General features: G+C 34.0%; 1 protein-coding gene across 3 annotated transcripts in view; it reads left to right on the forward strand.

Annotated features, from left to right (window-relative positions):
• Positions 1-25,350, forward strand: part of CDH18 (cadherin 18) — an 870,012-nt gene that overhangs the window by 675,549 nt on the left and 169,113 nt on the right. For all 3 annotated transcript variants that reach the window (XM_081054270.1, XM_081054271.1, XM_081054269.1), the window contains one exon: positions 5,516-5,635. In XM_081054270.1, the coding sequence (XP_080910396.1) occupies positions 5,516-5,635 (120 nt within the window). The remainder of the gene's footprint in view (positions 1-5,515; positions 5,636-25,350) is intronic.

A 25,350-nucleotide genomic window follows, 5' to 3' on the forward strand; every position in this document is an offset into this window, starting at 1 on the left:
CTGAGTAGAATGAAATTTAAGTTGTAGTTTGATGACTATTGCTTTTCACAGTCTCTGGAACAGTCTTCTGAGAATTAAGCCTTAAGAGATTTCTTCAGAGAGATACTCTCAGCCTTCATAAATCTTCAGCTTATTTTCACTCAAAGTTCTTGCTCAACATCAATTCACTTGAGATTTTAACAGAGCTGTGAACCCTGACAAGTCATGAATAATGATTTGTAATCTCAGGGAATATTTGCTTGGTATTAAAATGCGTTATTAAATATTTCAAATTGGTCTTTAGAGACGTTCAAGAAAGTCCACTCTTTCTTCTTCTTATTGATATGTAATTACAAAATGTGTGCTATTTATAAAGCTGTAGTACAAAAAAAAAAAAAAAAAAAAAAGAAAGAAACAGGGCAATCCCCAAAGGAAACAAGAGTTAAGTTTTATTATAGCAAAGATATCTTGAAAACTGTTTTTATGTACATAAATCTTTTACAGATTTGTATAAAACATCAGCGGGGGAAGCTGATCCGTATCACGGGAGCAGCTAAGTGTGTGCCACAGGAAAGCTTCACCATGAAAATATTGTACACTAAATTGCTAACAAAACTTTAAAATGCAATGTTTCTCTGTTTATTATTTTTAATGGAAACAATGGTATTAATTAAGAAAACTTATATAGCACTATTAAAAGTTTTCTTTGATGAAAACCCATTATATAGGGAAGGGGCTGTTGGTTTAATATCTACTAACAAAATCCATATAATAATTTCCAGAGAATTAGATTCTCATTTTAATATTCTAGTGGAATAATGGACTCTTAGGCAACATTGCATGTATATTTTTTATTTGTAATTCTAGCATAGTAAAATATAATAATTATCTCTTTTCTACTGTGTATGCAGTTAGGGCACATAATGAATAAAGGAATTGAATGGTCCAATGTGGGAAACTTTTCTCAGACATACTAGATATATAAGTGCAGATGGAGTTTTTTTCACTTGAACTTTTAACCAGGAATAAAAATTATCATTAAAATGACTACTATAGCTCATTACTTTACTTTAAAATGTCTACAAGTAGATGACAAATAGTGCCTAATGTTAAAAAAAAATCATTAATGTTTACCTACTTTAATTTTGCTACTTGTGAGATTACCTTCTGATGATATCTCATTTATAAATGATATGTATGTGGTATCAAGTAGCATAGAAAATTATCCATCGTTTTTTTTTTTTTTTATTGACTTGTAACTTCAGACTCTTGCCCAGATTCAATTAAAGAACAACTGCAAATTCTGAGCCGAAATGTTATTTCTTCCCATGGCAACTCTAATGCCCTGTATTAATTTGCTAGGCCTGCTGTACCAAAGTACCACACATTGGATGGCTTAAACAACAGAAAGTTATGGTCTCACTGTTGTGGAAGCTAGAAGTCTGAGGTCAAGGTGTCAGCAGGGCCATGACCCCCCTTAAAGCACAGAGGAAGGGTCTGTTCCAAGCCTCCCTTCTAGCTTCTCGTGGTTTCCTGGAAATTTTTGACTTTGACTTTTCTTGATTTATGCAAGTTATCATATCAATCCCTGACTCAGTCTTCACATAAAGTTCCGTGTGTGTGTGTGTGTGTGTGTGTGTGTGTGTGTGTATACACATGTGTGAGTGCCTGTCTTCAAATTTGCCATTTTTATAAGGACACCGATCATATTGAATTAGGGGCCCCACTCTGCTCCAGAATGACCTCCTCTAAACTAATTACATCTACAATGACCCTATGTACAAATAGGATCACCCCTGCGGTACTAGAGTTTAGAACTTGAACATAGGAATTTTCTGGGAAAACACTCTACTAATAACACACATATTGAAAAGTTCTCATTTCTTTTGATTATTTATATATTTTTGTGAAGAAAAAAAAGCCTTTTTTACTTTAATGTAAAAGAACTTTCAAAAGCACCAATAGTTTCTACAATTCCCCATGTGGACCACAAATAAATTAGAAAGTATGTATTGTTTCCTTTGAGTCTGAAATTCTATTACCAGTTCTCCTTGGTAAGAAATCCTTGAATGCTCGAGCAAGGGATTTATTTTCTGTCCCTGCCATTTATCTCTCCCCCTGCTGTAATCTGGGACAGGCTGACTTCTGGTTGGGCTGTACTCTGCATGTAGCTGTGTTCCCTTCACCCAGCAATCTGTGTACTCCAACTGGCAGCTGGCTACCTTCAGACAGTGATAGAGGTAATTTGCTGTTCCTTGTTTCACACACAAATTGAATTGCCCAGGACCTGTGAGACCTACAACACAAAGCCGTGTGTGGTTGTTAATGATTGTACTTTTGGACCAGTGTACAGAGCTATGACATTTTTGTTTTGTCCCCTGACACCCTTTTCTGCTCTGTTTACTTCCCTCTATTACTTTAAACCATTGTTTAGTCAATACCGCAACCATTCTTTCTTTTTGTTCTTTTCTCCTTGCTCTTTACCTCACTTGTTAGTCCATCACACTTCTCAGCTTTCAGTAATGAGGCCGGACTTCACAGCCACCTCAGGCCAACCCCAGCACCCTTTCTCCTTCATGTGGTGGTCGCGCCTATCACCGTTAATGAGTCCCTTCGTCCCGCACTGTTTGTCATTAGGCTTTCTCCACGGGATGTTTGCTAGGGGACTACTTTAAGACATTAAAAACTATTTAGACTGAAATCACTATTTCAAGACCAGAGCAAATTTCAGAACATTAGGATTTTATAAGTGTGGTTTCTATTGCTCGTTATTTTACAGCTTTAAAGACTGTTTTCTGAATCCTAGTCATCCCAATATTCCCAGTATACTGTCAGCATTTTCACTATCAGATCCAAGATTTGACTGATATAATTTTATACCATTTTATGCACACTACGGACTTTTTACACTTTTATAACCTGACCTGCTAAACTACTACAAATTTTAGTTTTTTTTCAATGAGGTACCAATGAAAATGCCTCATAAACCAACTTTTATCTGTATATATATCTACCTACTTGTATTCTCTGAACAAGTTGGAAAGATGAGTATTGGGTATGAAACAAGTGTTGTGACATTAAAGAACGAGTCCTTAATATTCTGTAATAATGAAAAGTATATTTAGTAATGAAAGAGATGGTTTTCATGTGACTAGCTGTGGAAAGTTTAAAGAAGCCGGAAGATGTAATGCTATAATGTGAAAATTCATGGTACACACAAGCTCAAATAAGGCTAAGAATGGACAAGCATAGAGGCAATAAGAATTTTTTTTTTAACTTTTAATTTTGAGATCCTCTATCCACATAAAGTTGTGAGAAATGATATGGAAAGATTCCTTGTACCCTTTATCCAGTTTTCCCCAATGGTAACATACTGTGAAACTGTAAAACTGTATCTTAATCAGGATATTGAAATGATTTAATCTGCCCATCTATTTTTACTGGTGTGTGTGTATGTGTGTTTTAGTTCTATGTGTTATATCACTTGCGTATGTCTGTGTACCCACCACCATGATCAAATCATCAAATTTTCAACATCACAAGAATCCATCATGTGTCCTTTTTATCCCCTATCCCACCTCTCTGAACTTCCTCTCCTCTCACCTCTGGCAACTGTTAATCTGTTATCCATTTCTAAAATTTCATCATTTCATGAATGTTAAATACATGATATGCATTTTCTAAAGTTTTGTAATTGGCATTTTCCCAAGTGGTATAATTTCCTGAAGATTCATTTAAGTTGTCGCAAGTATCCACAGTGTGTTTATTTTTATTGCTGAATAGTACTCCATAGCATGAGGGTACCCCAGTTTGTTTAATCATTTTCCCACTGAAGGACATTTGGATTGTTTCTATTTGGGAACTACCACAAATAATATTGCTATGAATATTTGTAAACAGGGTTTTATGTGAACATACATTTTCAGTATTTTAGTACGAATGCCCAAGAGTACAATTAGCTGGGTTTCATGGGAAATGTATGTTTGGTTTTACAAGATTCTGCTAAACTTACATTTCCAGCAGCAGTGCGTGTATGAGTGACCTAGTTTCTCAGCATTCCTGCCAGTATTTTGTGTTGCTATTATGTTTTATTACCCATAATTAGAGATTTTTTTTTTTTTACATATAACACAGTCAGTCCTTCCCTTTGGAGTATGCATAATTACTAATCACATCTCTGCCTAGAATCTCAATGAAAAAATTCAACTCTGAGGCCAGAACCATAGTGTATTATTAAAAGTCCATATACATTTATGATCTGTTAACAGAAATTGTCAGGTTTCTAATTCTATTAAGTTTTCTGGGATCCCTTGAATGTAAAGAGGAAGCTTTGTTTAACGTTGTGCCTGCATTTCAACATGGAAGTAAAAACTATATAGTTAAATACTAGCTATTAGACCCTTAATAAGTGTGTCATACCTAAAAACTGAAGTAATTAGTAAAATCAAAGAATGAAAATTGTCAGTTCTTCCATTGTCAGGAACCAAAATTAATGCAGAATTTTATACAGGCTCATTTGATTTGGGAAATATTTTTGTTTGATACATAATCCGAATTAGTAGGTAGAATTTTCCTAGTTAGGCAGAATAAAATATCAAGTATACACTAGTAGATTATCCAAAAGTATGTGTTATGAATAGATGAGAGCTCTTACCCACTAATTGTTCAATGATGCCGTATAGCCCATAATAGATGGTTGTCATGTTACACTTAGATCTATTTTTATTTGGGAATTAACTGAAATAAGAGATAGATGATTCTTACGATGCAAATAGTGTTTAAAAGGTGTAAGCATAAATCAACCATCATATTAGATCCACAATTTTAATGCCTCAAATATAGCACTTTAAAGTTTATAAATTATTTTAAAGTACATTGTAATCTTCAAAAATCCAGTGTGGTAGGAATATTCTGGTACCCAATGTAGAAAGAAAATTATATCGATATTGTGTAGGAGACTAATGTCACAGAATCAAACCTTGAGAACCAGTTAGGAAATTCATTAATTGTCCATGTAAGAAATAAAAAGGGCATGGATGATGGAAGTGACTTCAGTGGGCTGTTTTGATGTCATTATTAGCTTAATGTTAACAATGTCAATTCACTCACCTTCCCCACTAATCACAAACCACAAAGCACTGCTGGTTTTCTGAATAGTCACTTAGCATGCAATACACAACCTCACCATACCTTTGACTTTGCCCCACAGTTAACACTGATTTAATTCTTGACCATCAGTCCACCCCAGTACTGATTATGCAAAGGTCAAAAGAGACCATATTAATGTTATCAGCACACAGAGAGTCATACTAAAATATCTGAGATGAAGTAATTTACTTTGGGCTCTCATATAGTACAGTTGATAGCAGGACAAAAAGCAAGGAATATGTCTGACAGATAAATCTAAGAATTGAATTTAGTAGGACACAGCCATTATAGATCTCCATAGGTATTTCAGCGTAATCTTTATCTATGTACAAATTACTCATATGCTAAATGCCATCACGCACTAAAATTTGTTTTCCTGGATACACAGGTACCTCTGTTCTACAGGTGACAGCTACTGATGCAGATGACCCCACCTATGGAAACAGTGCTCGAGTGGTTTACAGTATTCTCCAAGGACAACCCTACTTCTCCGTAGATCCTAAAACAGGTTAGTGCATGTATGTATAGTTTGTGTGCAGGTATATGCTACACTAAAAGAAAGCATTGTTTTTACAATTGACTCTTTACAACATGGGTTTGAAATGCGTGAGTCAGCTTGTATGTAACTTATTTTCAACAAATACGTACAGTACTGTAAATGTATTTTCACTTCCTCACAATTTCTTACTAAAATTTTCTTTCCTCTAGCTTGCTTTATTATAAGAATACAGTATAGAATAAATATAACATACACACTATGTGTTAGCAACTGTTTATGTTATTGGTAAGGCTTCTGGTCAACAGTAGGCTATCAGTAGTTAAGTTTGGGGGGGGGTCAAAAGTTATGCACAGATTTCCGACTGTGTAGGGTGTCAGCACCCTTAACCCCTGCGTTGTTCAAGGGTCAACGGTATTTTCGAGTATTCTTCTATTATATATCAGACATTATTTTAGCATACTTGAAAATATCTCACTTTTCTAAAATAATGTGTTAGAAAATTGAAGATAAATTAACTACTGTTCTTAATATTTTGACTATCTATTATTTATACTTATGCCATTATATCATTAGATTGCTAGGAGTATTGCCATAATCATGTTTACAAGAAGAACCAATCAGGTCATTTGCCTACTTTCTTTCCTTAGTATGCTCCAACTCATAAATACACTGCAAAACCTAGATCTCAGGCGTACTGCTTAACTCCAAAATGCTCATAACTTATGAATAAAATAATGAAGAATAGATACAGTATGTAAATAAAGAATATACACACATACATGTTCACATGTTATATGCATTAAATTATAGAATAAATTAAGTAAAAAAGAGAAATTGGGATGTAATAAAATGAATAATATCATATGTCCTAAAATGAATATGAGATGTAGAAATTCTTTTAGTACCAAGATATTACTAAATATTTAGAAATAAAAATGTTTATTCACCTGATAGTCGAATATCTGGGGAAAAATATACATACATCTGTGTATATATTGTTGCTCTTGTAGGAGGATTTAGAATTAGTTGAAAAAACTTGTTGCATTTCAATATATCTGATGTATAATGTGTAAATTTAAGGTGTTCAACAGATGGATTTGGTACATTTGCGTACTGTAGTATTGTAGTGATAGACACTCTTAAAACCACTCATTGCTTGATGTTAGTGTCGCTCATTTGGTTCTATCTTCCCAACAATCATGGTGATTTTATATACAAAAGGAGTATATTTCTTACCTTAAATATGCTTCTCCTTATAGGAAGGAAACAGCAAGATTGTGTTCCAGTTACCTTGTTCAGTATCTCCTCTCTCCCCTCTCCTCTCTCCTCTCTCTCTCTCTCTCTCTCTCTCTCTCTCTCTCTCTCTCTCTCTCTCTCTCTCTCTCTCTCTCACGTGTGTGCATGCATGCACACACATGCACAAACGTGCAAACATATACTTGACTTTAGCCCATTAACTGTCCCTATACATAGCCAAATGTTTATTTATAAATAAATTTTGCAGTTACTTGAAAGCATATTGCTAAGATGTGGATATCCTATATGAATTTTGAAAAATTTCCATGTACTTCTTGAAGTTGTTAAAAAATGAATACCAATCCTTTGTGTGTGTATGCGTGTTGAATGTCTGAATATTTGCATGTGTTTTTGTGAGTAAATCTGTCTGTGTGTGTGTGTGTGTGTGTGTGTGTACATTGAATGGATAAAGCAGGCCACTGAGTACAAGATTTGACTACTGTTGTACTCTGCTACAGTTTGTGCTTTAGTGATGCAAATATATCGCTAACACAATATTCAAATGAAAATTGCATTAGGTGAACCATATTTATTATAGGTTAATTATGTATTTCATCATTAAACAAAAATATCTGAAACTTAAATAAGTTGTTACTCAAATACTGCTCTATGAAATCATCTTCGCTCTTAACAATTTGTTTTGCCCTTTTCTTTAATCAAAATGATTTATTGAGTGAATGTTATGGACCCCCATGTCGATATGTTTAAATTCAATGTTATATTGGCTGAGGCATCATGAAAATCTATGGATATGTGTCCTACTATAAAGATTCTTTAAACATGCAAATGTCTTAGACAATTTTCTATGCTAATAGAGATTATAAAACAAAATGCTGATTATTTGTTTCAAAGCTAAGAATTTTTTTTTTTTTTTTGTAATTTAAGCTTAAAATACCTTTTACTATGCAATTAAACATCCTCAAAACTAGTGAATTTAGTAGAAATTGTCCTTTAAATGACTGGAATAAAAAGGAAACATACTAAAAACTGAGAATAAGTTTTAGAACGGATGTTATGTAAGAAGTGTTTGGAGAGTAGTTACTTATAGATGTACATTTTAATAATAACATGTTTATTCTATCCTCTCATTTGTCATGACTATATTTCAACATGTTCCCAATTACTTTCAATGAAGACCAATTAAAATAAAACAGAACTTTTTCGCCCATATAGACTTGTGAATGCTTAAGGTTAACTTCAGGACTTTGTTTTGTCCATTTTGCATTATGTAAAAATCCTGGTGATACTCACCAGGGTTTTCCAATGAGGAGCAGCCAATGAGGCCTTACTTCCAACTTTATAAACTATGAATCATTGCATCGGGAGAATTGAACTGTGTGGCTTTTGATATACTATCCATAATTGATTTGATAACTTCTGTATCGTTTTACACTGAAATCCTATTAATCAGTATGACGAAACAGGATTATGTGAGCAATTTATTGTTTTAAATAAGTTTTACTGAGGCAACTTTTTCATGATGTTTGCTTAATGTATAACAATGAAAGAGGAGTTAGCATTAAAAAGTGGTATTTTAACATTACCATTTGAAAGATGCAGAAGACTATGGAAGAATTAACAATAGTAGATAACAACAAAATATGAAAGACATCTAGTATTTCTGGACAGATTTATGTAAAAATCATGTTAATGAGGGCTTAATAAGGATAATTCTATTTGGATATATTGATTTTAATTCATCAAGGACAAGCTTTAGACTTATCAAGAGAAGGAGCCATTGTAAAGTGTGTGAAAATTAACCCTAAGCAAGGCATTTTGAGGAAGGCTGCTGAGTGAGAAAGCCACACAAAGTGGTCAAAGATCCAGTCAAGAGATATTTGAGCTGATAGCTGTTTATTAGCACAGCTCTAATCTCAGTCCTAATCCAGTTAACATAGGGCCAACTGCACTAAAATAAATCAATATACTCAAGGTCTTTATGCCTCTTTACAAACTATGGAATTTCTGTCAGGTTGTGACAGTAGATGCTGGAATGATTCAGTTGCTACAGGAAGGAACTACTTTCCCTGACTTAGGTCAAAGGCAAAACTAGAAATATACCGAGTATCTTTCCAAGGTTTTAAGAGCAGAATGGGTGATGCACAATGGGCAGGTGTGCAGTTTTCAATTGAGAATGCAAATCTGTTTGTAGTCATGACGTTTGTAGCCATTTGATGACTGTTTCATGGTCAACAACTTATGAATTACTGCATGTAATTTTAGTTAGTGCATATATGTTAAGTTTGCCTGTGCCTGTTTCACACAGATATGTTGAATCTTCCTGATGGTCAACTCAGGAAACCTGAAAACCTGGATTAATACCTGATATCAGGGACAACAGACAGATATGCTGCTTTACAACATCCTAGCTTTATTTACAGTTGTTTAGGATGCTAACAGTGGTGAATACCAGGTGTTTTGACCATAATTAATATGAAACATGTAAATCAGGTATAGTGGGTAATGGAGTCAAGATGTCTACATAACTGGTACTCACGGTGGTTTTTAGCCACTCACTGAATAAAGGCTATTAAGAGATTTCAGTATAGATGAAGTTATATTTTCACTTGTGAATCACTTTTATAGAATCTATATATATATATATATTTACTCATTAAAGAATGAACAATTAATTGGGAGATACGGCAGCTGAGAACAATTCTACTGGTAAATTCTATCATTAGTATTCATGTACAGAAAAATAGTAAGACTAGAAAGGCTACTTTTAATTATATGCGAAGATCATACCAGATATTGTTTTTTTCAACACCCCTAATTCATTTTAGCAGTTGAATCGTTTCTGCTATATCATGTTAAAAAAGATAGACATTAGGTTTCAGATATTTTGTCAGTCAAACCCTTAGACATTAGTAGTATCTATTCCACAAGGCAAGACACATGACATCAAATAAAACGCACCACACCTAGTGATGCCTCTTGGTTCTGATGGCACAAGTAGTAATATAACTTATTTTTACAGAGCTATATTGTAAATATAAGAAAGTGTTTAATTGACCTTTCTATGAAATAATTTAGAGATACAGGCAGGTTATAGTTTAATTAGCATCATGTAATAATTCATATTTATTATTTTTCAAAATACTAAGATTTTTTTCCAAAATTACTTGAATGCACTTCATGGTCAATCCCTAAAATGTACTTGGTATCACAGTGAATTGATTAAGTTACTGATACCTTCTGCTCCTGTTTCCTTGTATATAAATTTGGAATGGTAACACGTATTCCAATGAAGAAAATAATGCAATGCTCTTCACCTGTTTTCCTTGGAAAAGATAGGTACTCAGTAAGTTCTATTGTTTTCCTCTTTTTCCTTTGAGCTTGTAAAGAATTTATGAAACTACTACATAGTATATCATAACAAGAATTTGAAATAGTCTTATCTAATGTAGAAAGAATAATTTTGTGTGTAAGGAGTTTTAGTCCAAATAACTATACAAATTTACAAAAAAAGTGAGAACTGCACTATGAACTTTTATTTAGTTAAATTTATTTTCAGACCTTCCAAAGAAAGTGTTGTATAAATGTTATATGTAAGATAAATATACTTTTAGAAAATGTAGATGTTGATTTAAAAGGAAATGTTAGATAATAAACTTAAGTAGCCTTTTATCATCAGAATTGACTCTCCCAACACAGAACAGTGTCTCTAGATGAGGTATAGGGCCTGCTGTGTGGGAAACACTGTCATTAATGCACAGGTCTTGACCAACAATAGCTTTAGTTCTTGAAAATGACCTTTCTTTAGCATCTCCTATCAGAAATCAATCAGCTATAAAAATGTGCTCAGCAGAAGGCCTCAGTGAGTGTCTTAGGATGTAATTGAAAACAAGGTTTTCACCATTCTTTCTTTACTTTGCATTATGTAATTGAATTTATCAACAATTTTGCTTTCATTTAATATCTTCAAATTTATTCCATTTCAAAGATGAACAAAAAATCATTTGTGAAGATTGCCTTGTATGTCTGGATAAAGGAAGTAAAGCATATTTTAAAGTTTTACGGATTTTGATATTAATTTTTCACAATACCTTATGAAAATCTACTTGAAAATAGTTTTATTTTGCCCAAAGCAATATGTTATACTTATAAATAACTGAGAAGTTAATAGTAAAGAAGTTAAATATGAAAGATGGACAGTGAAGAAGACTGATATGAAAATAAAAACTAGATTCATTTGAAAAATGGCATTAGAAGAAAGCTCTGAGAATACTCTGGGTCACCAGGAAGATGAACGGGAGTGTCCTAGAGCAAATTACGCCTGAAACATAAATGGATATAAAAATGACAAAACTGAAGCTGTCCTACTTCGGGCACATCATGAGAAGGCAGAATTCTTTGGAAAAGACAATAATGTGGGGGAAAAAGAAAGGCAGCAGGAAAAGAAGACCAAATGTAATATGAATTGAATTCATACAAGAAGCCACAGGCATGAGTCTGCAGGGGCTGAGCAGGGCTGTGAGGACAGGACATTGTGGACGTCACTCATTTATTGGGTCGCCAGGTGTGAGAGTTGACTCAATGGCACAGAACACACAAGAAGTTAAAATGCTTAAATTATAGTGCACAAGATCTGCAGGATATCCCGCAGTAGAATAAGTTTTGTCAATTTTTCTCCTTTATAGTCCATCCCTAACTGATATAATAACAATAATAGTATAATAATTGCATGCACAAATAACCATGGATGCATTTTAAAATAATTTTCCTTCACTTGACTGAATTGTAGAAAAAAAATAGTTAATTAGCAACTGCAATGCTAAATAATTTGCTTCTCTTAGAGAAAAATGGAAGGCATTAATTCCAAACTATGTCATATCATCAATTTACTTAAAGAAATATTTTCATACTTTGTCTTATTTAAGGAAGAATATAAATAGATCTTGAACTGCATCAATGTGCATGAGAATTAACAACATAAGAAAAAATCCGTTTATATAGTATTTAAGAAATAAAGAATCAATGAGCTATATAGACCCTAGTAATTGTCCACTCAATATCAATTTCTCGTTTTGCTGATTCTATCAGATTTCTGATTTTGCTCAGTATAACAACATACTCAGTTAGAAAGCTAAATTTCTCAGCCTCCCTGTAGCTACTATGACACAGTTCAGTCAGTGACAAATTAGGAAAGACCACTGGGGATCTCTAGGAAACTTTTGGTATCTCTATATAGGTGCCAGTGCTTCCTCCCTTGGTCTTCCATCTTCTAGATTTAAACACAAACGCAGTCATCAAAGGACAGCAGCTCTCTTGTGACCATGTGACAACGAGCACACAAGATGAAAGTCACAAGCAAAAGATCACTGAGCAAAAGTCTAGCAGTGAAGTAACTCAGGTTAGGTTATTTTTACGTGCAGCAGTCACATACAATTCTGGTACCTGGATCTTTGTGAATTTGCTTTGCAGACAGATAAATCACCTTCACAGCACAATACACTGCACAGGCCGGTTTAGAACAGGCTCTCCAGACTTCTTTTATTCATTCCTCTTAACCCCAAATCCGTGATTCAGAAAGAGCACACTGAGTTCTGTGTATGACTAGCCATTTTACACATCTAGTGCCAATACTACACAAAAAAGGAATTACTTTGACACTGACTTAAATCAAATATCATAAGTGATATTAATTGTTGATATTTAGGGGATTGGAGAATGGAACCAAGGACAACTTACTTAGACTCCATTGAGAATGCATATCTGAAAAAAAATTACTGTGGTCAAGAAGTAGTAAGGTACCTTATAGGCACTAACATCGTACAACTCTCCTACTTGGTAGCAAGGAAATCATCGTGTCCTGTTCACATGAACAGAATTATTAATAACTATTGAATTTAATTGCTATGGTTATAGCTCTAATGAAACAAAATTATAGATTAGTGTTCTGTATTAGTCAATTGAACTATTTGTTGCAGCTTTAGATGGATTTTCATGTAATTGATTTAGTTTGAACTGGAGAATTAGGTGAATTTTATGTATGTAAGTTAAACTTACATAAAGCTATTAAACAAGCACTAAAAAAATGAACCCAACTAAATCCACTTTTTTATAAATATCATCTTCTTGTAACAAAATCGACCAGCTATTACTAGGAAGGGAACAAAAAATAAAATCTCAGTGACTCTAAAATAGTCATGAGACAGGAAATGGTAGGAATTGATGTTACAACATTAAGTTTGTAAAAGTTTTGTAGTAAAAAAATGACTTATTCTCATTGAAAAAAAATTTTATTATAAATGTAATAAGTTTTATACCACTTCTTCCTGGTTAAAAAAAAAAAAACATTTATTGTTCTTTTCTTTTGTAACTTCATTCTTTATATACTGCATCTAAATAGTTAAGAAAAATTTCACGTATTAATATATCTGTGTCTCGAATTTTAGCCTATGGCCTGGTACATATATTAGCTGAGTGATGATTAATTATCAAATGTGAAAAGATGGATGATAGAAAATATTGCAATCATCTGGTTTAGTCTTTAAACCTGATTAAGCATCATCTATGGACTGTAATCACCAAGCAATTCAAAAATTTCCCCATCCCTTTAATTTTATTCCCCTACCCTAAGATGAAATGCATTGCAATTCTATCAACTTCCTTAGGTTTTTTCCTAATCAAATATCTTAGATATTTAAAATGAAATCTAGTGTGTCCTAAGATAATATTCATTAGCATTATCTATCTATCTATCTATCTATCTATCTATCTATCAATCAATCATCTATCATCTCCCACCAACCTCTGTACTTCAGCCATGCATGACTTGTGCCTTATTTTTCCACTTAGACTATTACTCTGTCCTGGCTGGTCCTTCCCAGGCAAACCTCTACCTCTGTGGTTGGTTCCCTGTAATCTTTAGTCAGAATTAGTATCTCTGATCTTCAAGCTCTTATTCTGTACCAGGGATGCCAAAAAAAAAATGTATATACATGACTTGTATTCATCTTTTGTTATCGGTATATATTATTACAATTTTAATACAGTTTCTTTTTCCTTTCTTAAAATGTGTGTGCATTTTTTGGCACCCTCTGTATACCTCATAAGACATAGCAAGTGTTTTTTTTTTGTTTGTTTGTTTGTTTGTTTTTGTTTTTGTTTTTTTCTCACATGATATTTCCTCCCTGCTCTGAGCTTCGTTAGGCCTAAACAGGAACATGTTTTCATTGTTCTCTGCGCTGGGTCCTCAATAGCACCTTACACATGAAGTCCTGTTCCTAATTATCTTTATTGAAGGGATATTTTATCAAAATATGCAAGATTAAGTTTGTAAAAGTTTGGTAGAAAAAACTGACTTATTTTTGTTGAAGATTTTGGTTTGTATTATAATTAGTGCTATTTTATTATACTGTATGAAATATGCTACATCTTTGGTCTTTATGAACTTTTTAAAATATCTCTTCTGTCAATCTTAATTTTCTGTCAATCTGTGAATAATCTAATTTAGGATCTTTCTGAAATAATTGCTAGAAAATTAATATGTAACTGCTGTTAGAATACTATTTGGGTATCTTAATACAAAAGAAGCATTAGTGAGTTTCGATGTCACAGAGAAAATTATTCCTGAGAACCAAAACATGTTACACACACACACACACACACACACACACACACAATCAAAAATTAATTCCTAGAATGAAAACTCCTTGAGAACCTCCATTAGTCATTTTTGTATCTTCCAAAGTGATTAGTGCATTGTGTGACATATAGAAGACAACACTATTTGTTTTCATAGAAATGAAATATGATTTTGTTAGAGTGGTTTCCAAAATTACACCTGTTTCTAATATTGTCTCTTATATGGTATTACCATAATTAGTTCAGTTTTCAAAAAAATCTCCAGTCTTTCACGTATTGTATCTAGGCAGGTTGAATATCTGAAATAGAAAAAATAATAATAGTAATTACAGTGTGGTTTTAAGAATATTTTTTTCTATTATTTTTTCCTGTCTCTCGCTTTCCTTTTTCTTTGGTCTAATGTGCCTATCTTTTCCAACTTTTTGGGATAAGCCTCACCTTTTAAATCCAGATAAATGGCTCAAGCTCCCATCACATGAAGCGTAGGAAGAAAAGTGCTTTCCCCAGTTTACTGAAGGTTTCTGTTGTGGAAGAAGAACAGTGAAGAAGCTTCTTCTCTGCTTGCCATGTCGGCACTACCTGTTTTCACTCTACGGGCTAGTTTTCTCTCTACCTCTGCTGGAGAGCAGAGTACGCACTCGTTCATGCCCAAAATACTGTTACCACAGGATTCTGGGGGAAACAGAATTTTCTGAAGATTGTGGAAATGTGGAAGATAATTATAATCCATGCAAAATGAATCAACTTGAAGCAGAAAAATATTCCAAATTATTCGTTAATCTGTGTCATAGGATATTTAAATTGCCATTTTATTTCAAAAGGGCCCTATCTCCCTCACTCTTTGGGCTACTTTTTTTGTATCCATTATTTCAATCTTCTCCAGCGCCTACCGAAACTTGATACTGTGAAGAGAAATATGAACCTTCTTTCACCTCACTTTTGTTCCACTGAGACATCTAAGGGGCTTCACCTTTTCTAAGCAACAATATGAGTGAGAATTGTTTCCTACTAAAAGTAATTGTCCTTCCTTCATAAGCCTAGCTGTGTCCTTCCTTCCCAGGGATATCTGTTAGCTGTCTTTTAAAACACATGCATTCTCCTGCTAACTAAACATTGCCCCAAATAAGCATGGCTTAAACATTTCAATATTTTAGCTATATTTCTCATCTTTTCAGTATCTCTATTGCCACTTATCATTTTTATTTATAATAATTTACTCACTACAATCACTATTTGTTCTCTTTGCATTTCTTAATCCTTATTTTCCTTATCTTCAATTCTTTCTCTTTTTTTCATCCTGTTTCCAAACTTATTTCACACAAATTTCTTACACTTTTCTAAGAAAAAAAAATGATTTCCTAATTTTTCCTCTAAATCTGAGGATGACTAAGGAATTTCACAGGATGAGAATTGTAAAGAAACTGTTATGATAGCAACAAGGCCCATGGGTTATCCTTGTTAGAAAAATAAAAGCCCTTCCTACTGGGCATGGTCAGGTAGCAGGTATGCAAAAACAGGCACAGGCCTGAGAGCCTATCGAAATGTGCTGACAGACAGGCTTTGCCATCTGCACAACCGTGCTTGCAAGAGACCCATGGGAGACTGTCATTCTTAGTTTGTGAAGCATTCATCTGAAGCAGAAATAATTTAAGTATTAAGAGATGAGGGCTTTATGGTTCCAATCTTTCCCTTGCAGAAAAAGTACATGCAAACCTTAGAAAATTAAAGTACCTGCAAATATATCCTATAAACAGTTTTGAAAAGCTTATATATATATATATATATATATATATATATATATATATATATATATATATATATGTATATATATATATTTAAATTATAAGTTCTATTTATGTATTATTTATATTTCATAAGCATGTCAGTGTCATATACAGTTATGGCCCACAATGGACATTGTTCCACATTCTTGAAATATGTATTTATGCTTTCATTATGTGAATAAATATTTATGATGTCTTATATGTGGCATTGCCTCTGCTAGCTGAGCATTTATGGTTTTACTGATGGCTTTACTGACACGGCCTCTGTGCACTCAAAATGCTCTGTTCCCTCTAATATCATCACTTGAAAACAAATCGAGAAACAGTGTTATGCTTGTCAAAATGGCTCATCGTTGGTCACATCTCCTCAGCGCTGCAAACACTGGTAAGGAGCTCTCTCCAGATGATTGTCCGATTGGCTCCTAGATGTAGCTGACTGATAGGGTTGGCAAAACCGAAGAACAGCCTTTTGTGTAAAGCACTTGATGGCTATGCATGAATCCAGCCAATAATATTAACATCTCCAACTTCTTTAAGTCTACTGAGGAGCCAGGCAATTTGAACTCCTCATAGAAACCCGAGTTGATTTTCAGAATTAAGTATTCTCTATCCAACATACCTTCAGTATGTAGCATTTTATGTATAGCTGAAGTTCTCAATCTTTGTGTTGCCTCAGCATTTTCTGGTTTCGTATTTGTAACACAGTCTATTCAGAGATGTTAAAAATGATGATTCTCAATGGGCTTACGGGGAAAAAAAGTATTGGAGAGTGAGGCAGGAGAATAGAACACTCAGACATGAAATAACTTAATAAAATGTGGAGGCTAAAGCTTTTATTTTTATTTTTTCAATTGATCTTGCCATCTATTTTGCAATAAATGATTTGGATACATTATTTATAGGCTACCTCAATGAAATCATGTCTTACAATAACTATATTTATGTAACAACTAACCATGATTTAGTGGAAAGAGTTAACAGTTATGACTTCAGAAATGTACTTTATTCTGTCTGAGTCTCTCTTTCATCATCTATACAATGGGAAAACCAGTGAGTACATTACATGATTATTTTGGGGATTAATGGTAACATATTCAAGATACCCAGGATAGCTCCTAACATTTGCCTGGTGGTCATTATTTATATGTCAATTTTGACTAGCATAGTCATTATTTATATTCCCATACTACATATTACTACATACTATATACTACAAACTATATTAGAGCTGAGAAGAAACATATGGATTTTTCCACACCTCCTAGCATACAGCATTGTATTAGGATGAGTGAGGAAAAAATGTCTAATGTTGTTATTCTGTTATGTGTATTTTACCAAAAGTAAAATAAATTGAAAATAAATGTATGTCTGTGGCCTTAACATCTCTTTAAAAGTTTTCTTTCCTGTGACATGATTTTCAATTTTTTTAGGCACGTGCCATCTAAAATAGTGATATTGTTTGTTCCATGCATGTGCAGCATGGATATTCGCATCAAACAGCTGGAATTTGATTTGAAACTTTCGTTCATAAGATAAGTTGTGCAGAATCTTATACACTCAGAAGCTAAATAATTTTGATGGGACATAGAATAATGATGCAAAAACTGAAATTTTCCTTTTCACAAGGTAAAATCGGACAGGGATATTTCCAGGAAAAATGTTGTAAGTGTACATTAAATCATATCTCAAATGTATTGAACATACACAACACTTTTAGTATAAAGTCGTATCTTCAAAATATGGATCATGCGCCATGCTAGAAAGAACAATGGACTTGGAGTCTGCACACTATGGTCTGGATTTTGATTTAACATGTTTTAACATGTTTTGAAGTATAATCTGAAAACATTATTTAGCCTTCAAAGATCTGTTGTAGGATATTTGGGAGCATTGAATAAGACAGCAGGAATGATGATACAGAACCCAATGCAAATTATAACTGTGATAAGAGATTAATGCTGTGCGTATAGTCAGTGAGTCTGGCTGTGCATGCATCCGTATTGAACAAATGCTGAATAAACCTATTAAGTAAAGACGCTAATTACTGAAATGTTTTTATATTAGGAAGAAAAAAAAAACAAAAAAAAAGTATCAATTGGAACACAACTTGAGTAATATTTCAGGACAGTAACTGATTATGGTCTAGCTAGTGTTCTACTCTGCTCTTATTGGAAAGGAGAGGGGCCCTGTATGTCACGCGAAGGCAGGGTTCTTTAGAAAAGACAATTCTTCTGGGAAAATAACATGCAGTAGGAAAAGAGGAAGACCAGATATGCAATGGATTGACTCCATAAGAGAAGCCACAGCTATGAGTCTGCAGGAGCTGAACAGGGCTGTGAGGACGGGACATTGTGGATGTCACTCATCCATAGCATCTCCAGCAGTCATAGCTGCCTCAATGGCACATAACAACAACAAAAGAAGAGAACTCAATTATGTTTGGGACCCCATAGAAAAGAAAAGCAGACTGATAAATCTATCCTAAGTAATATTTCTGTGGCCCAATTAAGTCAACAGATGACCCTGAGTTTCAGTTTTCTTCCCTATAAAATGGGAATAAAAATGTCTGCCCTCATTTCCTGTCGGGAGTGTTATGACTATTAAAAAATTTACACATACACATACTCTCAAAGACACACATAAATAAAACTCTATACATCTCAAGGAATTATATTCATGATATAATTTATTTGTAGTAATGTTGCAATGTATATTAAAATTAAAAGTCCAAATATATAACCTTATTTTATAGTATAAATAGAGCAGTGTAATCAACCATATTTTGACTTATTTTTTGAGGCTATGTTCCAGCTTTGCTGGCTCATGTTAAAGATGGACTTATTTCTGGAATTTATTTATGTTCCTCCCATGCATAAGGAAATTGAACATTGGTTGTATTTGCAGTCAAAATTGGCTATACCTGCTGCTTTGCAATAAATTCTGACTTGGACTCCTAGAGTTAAAGTCATCCAAGTGTCAACTCTCAGAGCCCTAACAGATTCCTGATTGCAACCCCTAGGATGCTGATTGCATTGTGGAACCTGTGTAAGGGACAAGCCCATGTGTCATTGTCAGTGAACTGGGGAATAATAACTGCAGTTTTATGACTATTTTTAACTGATTGTATGCCAGGCCCAAAAAAAAAAAAAAAACTCATACATTTCTAGGCTTTTAATGCGTTCTAAATTTTACATGGAGTAGAATATAGAATAGCTATTTCGGTTGTATTAGCAGATCACTAATGATTCATTTGGTCTCTTTCTGGCTGGTAAGATGATGTTTAATATTCCACAGTCCCGCATCCTTAGGTAACACTACAATGATATTTAGAAATTATCCATTGTAGCAAAGATATAACCTAACCACAATGTATCCTAATGTGTACTTGTTCAATAAACAAATCATTAGTTTAAAGACAGAACGTCAATGCAGAAAAATAAAATAATTATGAGTGTATCCTTCCAGCAAATTACTGCATTGTTTTCCATGCACTTACACAGACCTGGAGCTATAATTCTATCCCGGCTACTTCTCAAACATGAGTGCACAAATATGTGCATACGATCACACACCAGGAAAGACGTATTGTTTTGTGCCACAGGCAATCAAGTGGAATAAAAGGACAATGCATCTCAACACTAATTACCTGAGCCCCACACTGTTTCAGGCACTGTTCCAGGTGCTGTCGTGCACTGTTTCCAAGCTGTAGCAAGATCTCCTTTCCTCCTTTTTATTTTTTGTGTTATTTAAAAATTTATTGTGGTAACAATTGTTAGTAAAATTATGTAGATTTCAGGTGTACAGTTCTGTATTACATCATCTATAAATCCCATTGTGTGTTCACCACCCAGAGTCAGTTCTCCTTCCATCACCATATATTTGATCCCCCTCACCCTCATCTCCCACCCCCCACCCAACTTGCCCTCTGGTAACCACTAAACTATTGTCTGTGTCTATGATTTTTTGTTTCTCACTTGTTTGTCGTGTTCTTTTGTTTTTGGTTTATATACCACATATCAGTGAAATCATATGGTTCTGTGCCTTTTCTATCTGACTTATTTCACATAGTTATACTCTCAAGATCCATCCATGTTGTCACAAATATTCCTATATCATCTTTTCTTACCGCCGAATAGTATTCCATTGTGTATATATACCACAACTTCTTTATCCATTCATCTATCGAAGGACATTTTGGTTGTTTTCATGTCTTGGCCACCGTAAACAAAGCTGCAATGAACATTGGAGCGCACGTGTCTTTATGTATAAATGTTTTCAGATTTTTGGGGTAGATACCCAGAAGAGGGATTGCTGGGTCATGTGGTAATTCTATTTGTAACTTTTTCAGGAACCTCCACACTGCCTTCCATAGCGGCTACACCAGTCTGCATTCCCACCAACAGTGTATGATGGTTCCTTTTTCTCCACAGCCTCTCCAACAGTTGTTACTATTTTTCTTGTTGATGATAGCCATTCTGACTGGGGTGAGGTGATATCTCATTGTGGTTTTTATTTGCATTTCTCTGATGATTAGTGATGTTGAGCATTTTTTCATATGTCTATTCGCCATTTGTATATCCTCTTTGGAGAAATGTCTCTTCAGCTCATCTGCCCATTTTTCAATCGAGTTGTTTGTTTTTTCGTTGTTGAGTTTCATGAGTTCCTTGTATATTTTGCATATTAGCCCCCTATTGGAGGCACTGTTTGCAAAAATCTTCTCCCATTCAGTTGGTGCCTCTTTATTTTGTCGGCGGTTTCTTCTGCTGTGCAGAAGCTTTAAAGTTTCATGTAGTCCCATTTGTTTATTTTAGCTTTTACTTCCATTGCCTTTGGGGTCAAATTCATAAAATGCTCTTTGAACCCAAGGTCCATAAGTTTAGTACCTATGTTTTCTTCTATGCAGTTTATTGTGTCAGGTCTTATGCTTAAGTCTTTGATCCATTTTGAATTAATGTTGGTACATGGTGACAGATAGCAGTCCAGTTTCATTCTTTTGCACGTAGCTATCCAATTCTCCCAGCACCATTTATTGAAGAGGCTATCTTTTCTCCATTGTATGTTTTTAGCTTCTTTGTCAAAAATTATTTGTCCATATTTATGTGGATTTATTTCTGGGTTCTAAATTCTATTACATTGGTCTATGTGTCTGTTTTTCTGCCAATACCAAGCTGTTTTGATTATTGTAGCCCTGTAGTACAAGTTAAAGTCAGGAAGTGTGATACCTCCAGCATTGTTTTTTTTTTTTCTTAAGATTGCTGTGGCTGTTCGGGTTTTTTGTGGTTCCAAACAAATCTGATGATGTTTTGCTGTATTTCTTTTAAAAATGCCATTGGGATTTTGATGGGGATTGCATTAAATTTGTATATTGCTTTGGGTAATATGGCCATTTTAACTATGTTGATTCTTCCAATCCATGAGCATGGAATGTCTTTCCATTTCTTTCTGTCTTCTTCAATTTCTTTTAAAAATGTCTTATAGTTTTCAGCATATAGGTCTTTCACATCATTGGTTAAGTTTATTCCTAGACATTTTATTTTTTCTTTTGTTGCAATTGCAAAAGGAATTTTTTTTTTTTATTTCCTTTTCTGAGATTTCATTGTTAGTATATAGGAATGCAATTGACTTTTGTATGCTGATTTTGTAGCTGCAAATTTACTGTATTCATTGTTTCTAATAGCTTTTTGGTGGAGTCTTTAGGGCTTTCTATATATAGCATCATGTCATCTGCAAAGAGTGATAATTTAATTTCTTCATTCCCAATTTGGATGCCTTTTGTTTCTTTCTCTTGCCTGATTGCTCTGGCAAGGACTTCCAACACTATGTTGAAAAGCAGAGGTGCTAGGGGACAGCACTATCGTGTTCCTGAATGTAGAGCAAAGGGCTTCAGTTTTTCACCATTAATTATGAGATTAGCTGAGGGTTTGTCGTATATGGCCTTTATTATGTTAAGGTATTTTCCTTCTATACATATTTTATTAAGTGTTTTAGTCATAAATGGATGTTGTATCTTGTCAAATGCTTTTTCTGCATCATCATATGAGTTTTGTCCTTTATTTTATGTGATGTATCACATTGATGTATTTTGGATGTTGAGACATCCTTGTGCCCCGGGGATGAACCCCACTTGGTCATGATGGATAATCTTTTCAATACATTGTTGTATTCGATTTGCTAGAATTTTGTTTAGGATTTTTGCATCTGTATTCATTAGAGATATCGTCTATAGTTTTCTTTTCTGTGTTGTCCTTACCAGGTTTTGGTATCAGTGTAATGTTGGTCTCATAAAATTAGTTAGGGAGTACTGTCTCTTCTTCAATTTTTTGGAAGAGTTTGAGCAGGATTTGTATTAGATCCTCTTTAATGGTTTGGTAGAATTCACTAATGAAGCCATCTGGTCCAGGACCTTTGCATTTGGGAAGGTTTCGGATGATTGATTCAATTTCGTTACTGGTGATCGGTCTGTTTAGATTTTCCAGTTCTTCATGGTTCAGCCTTGGAAGGCTATATGTTTCTAAGAACTTGTCCATTTCTTCTAGGTTATTGAATTTGGTGGCATCTAGTCCTTCATAGTATTCTTAGATGATCCGTTGTATTTCTGTGGTATCCGTGATAACTTCCCCTTTTTCGTTTCTGATTTTGTTAATTAGTGTTTTCTCTCTTTTTATCTTAGTCTACACAAGGGTTTGTCAATTTTGTTAATCTTTTCAAAGAAACAGCACTTTGTCACATTAATTTTTTCTATTGTCTTTTTGTTCTCTGTTTCATTTAGTTCTTCTCTGATTTTTGTTATTTCCTTTCTTCTGCTCATCTTGGGTTTCATTTGTTCTTCTTTTTATAGTTGTTTAAGGTGTAACATGAGATTGTTTATTTGGGATTTTTCTTGTTTCTTGAGATAGGCCTGCAATGATACAAATTTCCCTCTTAAGACTGATTTCGCTCCATCCCCAAAATTTTTGTAGGATGTATTTTCATTGTCATTTGTTTCTATGTATCTTTTTATCTCTCTTCTAATTTCTTCTTTGACCCGGTTGTTCTTTAAAGGTATGTTGTTTAATCTCCATGTATTTGTGTTTTTTCCTGCTTTCTTTTTGCAGTTGATATCAAATTTCAAGCTTTGTGATCAGATAATATGCTTGGTATGATTTCAATCTTCTTAAATTTGTTGAGGCTGATTTTATGTCCCAATATATGGTCTATCCTTGAGAATGTTCCATGTACACTAGAAAAAAGATGTATAGTCGGATATTTTAGGATGAAGTGCTCAATATATGACAATTATGTCCATTTCATCTAATGTGTCATTTAGGGCTGCTATTTCATTATTTATTTTCTGTTTGGATGATCTATCCATAGCTGTCAATGATGTATTTAAGTCCCCTAGTATAATTGTGTTTTGGTCAATTTCTCCCTTTAGTTCTGTTAGTAGTTGCTTGGTATATTTCGGTGCTCACTGATTGGGGCATAAATATTGATGACTGTTATGTCTTCTTGTTGTACAGTCCCCTTTATCATTGTGAAATGTCCATCTTTATCTCTTGCTACCTATTTCACTCTGGAGTCTGCTTCATCTGGTATCAGTATGGCTACACCTGATTTTCCCTGGGTATCGTTTGCTTGGAGTGTCAATTTCCACCTTTTCACTTTGAATCTATGCTTGTCCTTTGTAGCTGAGATGTGTCTCTTGGAGACAGCATATGGTTGGGTTTAGCTTTTTGATCCAATTTGCTACTCTGTGGCTTTTTATTGGTGAGTTCAGTCCATTTACATTTAGGGTCATTATTAATACATGAGGATTCCCTGTCATTCTATCATTAGTTTTCTGGTAAGGCTGTGACTCCATTGTTTCTTTGCCTTTTGCTTGTTGTCTGTTATTTCTGTGTAGCGGTATCCCATGATGTTTCCCTCTGTTTCTTCTTTTATTACAGTATATATTTCAGTTCTGGATTTTTTTCTTTTTTTTTGAGTGGTACCCTTAAGTTTATGTAAAAGCAAGTTTGACATTTAAAATATTCCATTTTCTTCAGCACAGTTACTTTGTCCATTCCCATATTCCGGTTCAGGCCTTTACTCTCCCATTTTATGTTTTGCTTGCCGCAAATTGTCCCTGTTGATGTGGTTGGATAGCCTCTTTTAGTATTTCTTGTAGTGCAGGTTATGCATTAGAAAATGCCCTCAGCTTCTGTATGTCTGGAAAGGTTTTTATTCCTCCTTCATATCTAAAGGATATCTTTGCTGGATATATTATTCTTGGCTCATAATTTTTCTCTTTCAAGAGTTTGAATATTTGTTTCCACTTCCTCCTGGCTTGTAGAGATTCTGCTGAAAAATCTGATGATAATCTAATGTACTTTCCTATGTAGGTTACCGACTTCTTTCTCCTGGCTGCCTTAAGGATTTTTTTTTTTTTTTTTTTTTTTTTTTTGTCGTTGATTTTAGCCATCTTCAAAACAATGTGTCTTGGAGCAGGCCTGTTGGGATTGAGGTAATTAGATGTTCTGTTTGCTTCTTGGATTCGAGGATCCAGTTCTGTCCACAAGTTGGGGTGTTCTCATCAACAATTTGTTTGAATATATTATGTGTTCCCTTTTGTCTTTCTTGTCCTTTTGGTATGCCCATTATTCTTATATTGCTCTTTCTGATGGAGTCAGAAGTTCTTACAGAGTTCTTTCATTTCTTTTAAGTCTCAAATCTCTTTCTTCTTCTATCCATGTCATTTACAGGTTTCTATCTTCGATGTCACAGATTCTTTCCTCCATCTGGTCAACTCTACTACCTAAGCTGGCTATTTCATTCTTAATTTCTTCTACTGAGGTCTTAATCTCCAGAAATTCTATTTGGTTCTTTTTTAAAATTTCAATCTTTTTTTTAAAATGCTTATGTTGTTCTTTGATTGTGTTTCTGAGTTCATTAAACTGCCTTTCTGTGTTTTCTTGCATCTCGTTGAGATTTTTCATAAGTGCAATCTTGAATTTTCTGTCATTTAAGTCATATATTTCCATATCTTTAAGTTCCTTTTCTGGAAACTTTTCACTTTCTTTCTGAGCTGTCTCG

This window comes from Rhinolophus hipposideros (genome assembly GCF_964194185.1).
Source record: "Rhinolophus hipposideros genome assembly, chromosome: 7".
Lineage (NCBI taxonomy): Eukaryota > Metazoa > Chordata > Mammalia > Chiroptera > Rhinolophidae > Rhinolophus > Rhinolophus hipposideros.